At 45.4% G+C, this 5,165-nt stretch overlaps 1 protein-coding gene across 1 annotated transcript; it reads right to left on the bottom strand.

Moving 5' to 3' along the window:
* Window positions 1-267: 267 nt before the first annotated feature.
* On the bottom strand, window positions 268-471 carry SARC_10791 (hypothetical protein; the record flags this gene model as incomplete). The annotated part of the gene is made up of 1 exon (XM_014295151.1): window positions 268-471. A coding segment is annotated over one exon (204 nt), but the record flags the coding sequence as incomplete, so codon positions are not given.
* Window positions 472-5,165: the final 4,694 nt, after the last annotated feature.

Below are 5,165 nucleotides of genomic sequence, written 5' to 3'. Positions count from 1 at the left end.
ATCTCTGGTACATCCAGTGTGTACTTCACGATACTGCATCTCTAGTACATCCAGTGTGTAGTCCACTATACTGCATCTCTAGTACATCCAGTGCGTAGTCCACTATACTGCATCTCTAGTACATCCAGTGTGTAGTCCACTATACTGCATCTCTAGTACATCCAGTGTGTAGTCCACTATACTGCAACTCTAGTACATCCAGTGTGTAGTCCACTATACTGCATCTCTAGTACATCCAGTGTGTAGTCCACTATACTGCATCTCTAGCTATACTGCATCTCTGCGTGTACGTATACCTTTGATAAACTCGGGTGGCAGATTGCGCACTGGGTGTTTCCGGTTGAATTCTTCTGCCTCTCGTCGTGTCCGCTTTCGGGCCTTAGCGCGTCGGTAACACACAGCAATGGCTGTGATTACCACCAGAAACACCACACTCAGCAACACACTCACAATCACCACCGCACGCTTGTCCTGTTTGTTCACAGAGAGAGAGAGAGAGAGAAAGGGTGTTAATAAGGAGTCTCACCTAACACACAGAAATGGCTGTGATTACCACCAGAAACACCACACTCATCAACACACTCACAACCACCACCACACTCTTGTCGTGAGTGTTCACATACACAGAGAGAGGGGGGTGGGGGGGGGCGAGTTAATAAGAAGTCTCAACTAATACGACAACACACTCAAATCAGACACCAAGACATCTCTCAGGATATCACACACAGACAACAGACACCAAAACGTTCCCTAGATAATACGACAACGCACACAAGCATAGACACCAAAACGTTCCTCAGGTAGTACGACAACGCACACAAGCACAGACACCAAAACGTTCCGCAGATAGTACGACGACACACACAGAATCAGTCACCTTTAGTTTTGCGCAGGTGTAGTTGTTCTCGTCTGTCGAATGGATATCTCCAGGGATGCACATCTCGTCAATGGCACACCCGTGCGCCACTTCATCGTTCTGCCGTACGCCATTAACGTCATACACGCCACACGCACTCTCACAGCAGTACCCTTCTTGACAGTACGAGTCCGGGTGGCACAGATAGCCCGCCTGACACTTGTGTGTGCCTGAGGACACGAGGAGTGGGTGGTACGTGCAGAGATGTGAGTGAGTGTCTTCGGTTGAAGTGGTGTGATGTAGTGTGCGTTGTAACGTGTATAAGCGGACGAATATATAGAGGTGCTGCACTTATGGCTTACACATGGCACCTCCAGTGTCATAGATGTGTCTATTTCAGTAGTAGTATTATACATTGTAGATGTATGTGTGTATATGCAAACCGAATTCTTATTGTATGTCTCTGTTTGTGATGTAGATATATGTGTGTATATGTATACCGGATTCTCATTGTATGTCTCTGTTCGTGTTGGAGATATGTGTTTATATGCATACCGGATTCTCTTTGTACGTCTCTGTTCGTGTTGTAGATATGTGTGTATATGCATACCGGATTCTCAGTGTATTATTCTACTTGAAAAGCATGTCCGTTCTGTGGTGTTGTGTGCTGTGACGTTGTAAACCCCTAAACCCCAGAACCCTGAACCGCAACCCACAGGCATACCCACTCCATCCACTTACACCACAACCACAACACCACACACCCTGCACGCAGGCCATAAAGTCTGCTTCATACGCTCCGCTATGCTCGCTACAGGCGATAGTGAGGTAGCCATTGCGGTCAACCAACTCAGCTATACGCCCCCCATAGTATGTGGCTGGGATGAGTCCCTCTCCTCTACGATAGCACTCGTACTTGCTTTCACGTTCAATCAACGGACCTTGTTCCTTGAAGGTGCTGTTGCGTGAACAGCTGTCTATCTTATCACCTTCTGTCACACCTGTGTGGTGGTGGTGAATGGATGAGTGAATGGATGGATGTGTATATGTATGTATGTATGCATGCCTGTATGTATAGAATATATGCACAAATGCATATATGTGCGTTTAATCACTACCTACACGTTGAATTTTGAATGTAGGGTCTTGCCCGTATACCTTCAAATGGTACTTTTCACCCAGCAAGCGATAACGTGTAAGTACCATTAATAATAGCCAACTGTCCTATAGTATGGAGCTATGGCAAGGGATGATATGTTTTGTATCTGTGTGTGACATAACTGTGTCAAGGGATGATATGTTTTGTATTTGTGTGTGACATAGCTGTGGCAACACATGAGATGCTTATCTGTATAAGCCACGGTAGAATACGGCACGTGGACCTGAAGCCATGTACGATGTACGATGGGTCCATACAAGAGGTGATGAACAATATTTTTTAACGACATCTTGGATGGTTGAACCTTGAGTGTATGCATGCATATATGCGTTAAAATGCCTTTTGTGTGTATTGAGTGTATGTATGCATATATAGGTTATATTGAATCCTGTGTACAGTGGGTGTATGCATGTATACACATAAAATAGGATGAATTTTGTGCGATTGGTATATGGGCGTGGGTCTAGAGTGCGCGACCGTGAACACAACACAGTAATCGTACACACCAGGCGTCTGTGGGTAGCAAACCAACTCGGAATGGACAATTATAAAACCTTCTGAAGATATCTACTGAAACCACTTGCAAGCACTGAATGAGCTTTGCGGACATGGCTACAGTGTGAATATTGGGCCCACATACTTCGGACAAAGCCCACACATTTAGGACCGATCAGACACATTTAGTTTAGGACTACTCTCACTCATGTAGGACAGACTCCACAGTACTCACCGGATGCTTCGGACAGGAAGTATATCCAGGGATAGAACAAGTCGGCCCCTGTCAGGCAGTAGGAGGAGAGACCATGAGAGACGCAGGGGAATGGTGTGAGAGACGCAGGGGAGTGGTATGAGCGTAACCTACAGTTGTAGCACAGCTGAGCGTGTGTGGGTGTGGTGATGTGAATAGGTGTGCACGTAGCGTATCCTCATATGTTCCCCGCACTCTTAGAGTGCGATACATGCAGTGGTGTGGTGCATTGGGTTGGGTTGGGTTGGGTTTGGTTGAGTCGGGTTGAGTTGGGTTGGGTTGGATTAGGTTGCGTTGGGTTGAGTTGGGTGAGGTTGGGTTGGGTTTAGGGTTTGCTGGTTTGAGCACAGTTCTGTTATCTGCGATGTCATTGAGTGAGTAGACATTCCTAGTCACACACATATAAGCCTATCCATCAAAATCGTGCATTAAATTTATCTAATTCATGCAATTCGGGTACCAAATGAGCCCGTTTTGTTCCGTACCATAACACGCCACAATAAAATAGGAAAGCCTCGTACCCAAACAGAACAACCTCACACCCAAAAAGGACAACCTCACACCCAAACAGAACAATCTCATACCCAAACAGGACCATCTCACACCCATACAGGACAACCTCACGCCCAAGCAGGACAATCTCATACCCGTAAAGTGGTTTGCGTATACGTGGAAATACACTGTGTCGTTCACTCCATATCGGTGTCTCGAATTGTTCGCCAATCCAAACGAGTTGCGGAAAATGCCCTCGGAATAGCAGTCGGTTGAGCGGTTGTCGAGGTACATGGAACTGCGGAACTTAAGCCCTTCGCACTGGAATCAACGCAAGCACTCGCAGTCAGTGACGAGAGAGTGAGAGAGTGAGAGAGTGAGGGGACCCACTCCTTACCTGGGGCTGCTACAGCCCCCACTCCACAGTGAATGTCGTTCAGCGCATGCAATAGGGTTTTAGGGTTTTAGAGTTTTAGGGTTTTAGAGGTACACGTGTGTGATTGTAAAGGGACATTGGACGATGAAAGTCACAAGTCCCATAGCAACGCGCGGGCGTAGAGAACAATTTTGAACCACACACGCAGGTTTGCCTGCAGCGATGCAACAGGTAACTGTAACCTTGGATCACTGGGCTTCTCCGAGCATTCGGTCACACACCGTCCAGATTGGTTGCCATGGAAACTCAATGCGGTGCAGCAGATGTACAATTGCGAGTGGCACGGCACTCGTCTGTGTCACCGAGTGGACCACCTGGGGTACTTCAGAGCGTGATAAAAAGACTGCAGAAAGGCTGCAGCAAATACAAAGTGTGTCGCATGTCTTCTCTATTCACAGTACTTGCGAGCTCGAACTATCACGCATGTACAGGCACCAGTGACCAGACACATACAGCACATCCCTCGACCCACACACCTGCATGTACGTCACAATCATCTCATCAAACTCTCCGTCCGTGGGCTCGTCACAGGCATTGCCAAACCATCCAGGCGCACACTCACCCCCATACACTGTGTCCACACAGTCTCCGGGTACACACACATGCGGCTGCCGTGTACCGCACTTTATGGTGACGGTATCATTACGTAGAATGTCCGCGAGAAGGCCGCCTATACCCACGCACCGATCACTTAGAGCCTAGTGGGCGTGGGAGGGATGTCATGAGATGTGATTGAGTGTCGGTCAGCTATCTTTGAGGTGTGAGGTGACTACCCTAGCGCGTGTGTATGTGTATATGGTTGCTGGAGTGTCGGCAGGCTCGGGTGCGGAGTCGAATGTGTTATATATCATAGCAGTACGTGGCTTGAGTGAATATATAATATCTTCCAATAAGCATACCCACCTTTATACACATTGGAGAGTAACCCCATTTGCATCGATATACATAGTCAAATGCATGTCTCACTAGATGCAGTATTTTATGCGTCTCAAGATTGATTGAAAATTTTGATCCATTTCTTCAGCGTAAATTGCATACATTACAAAAAGGTAAAAACACGTTGGTCGTGCATATTGATACCTTATTAACGTAAAAATAAACATGTACATATACATATCAATATTATATATATATATATATATATATTTGTATGTATGTATGTATGTATATTATATAAATATCTATATATATACATATATATATATATATATGTATATGTACATATATATATATACATATATATATGTGCGTGTGTGTGTATAAAATATATATATATATGTGTGTGTGTATACATATAAATATATTAATATATATATATATATGGATATATATATGTGTGTGTGTGTGTGTGCGCGCGCGTCGTTTACATATATATATATATATGTGTATGTGTGTGTGTGTGAGTGTGTGTGTGTGTGTGTGTGTGTGTGTGTGTGTGTGGGTGTGTGTGGTGTGTGTGTGTGTGTGTGTGTGT

This window comes from Sphaeroforma arctica (assembly GCF_001186125.1).
Source record: "Sphaeroforma arctica JP610 unplaced genomic scaffold supercont1.1391, whole genome shotgun sequence".
Lineage (NCBI taxonomy): Eukaryota > Ichthyosporea > Ichthyophonida > Sphaeroforma > Sphaeroforma arctica.
The sequence above is the reverse complement of the archived record's forward strand: the minus strand, read 5'-3'. Positions and strand labels throughout refer to the sequence as shown.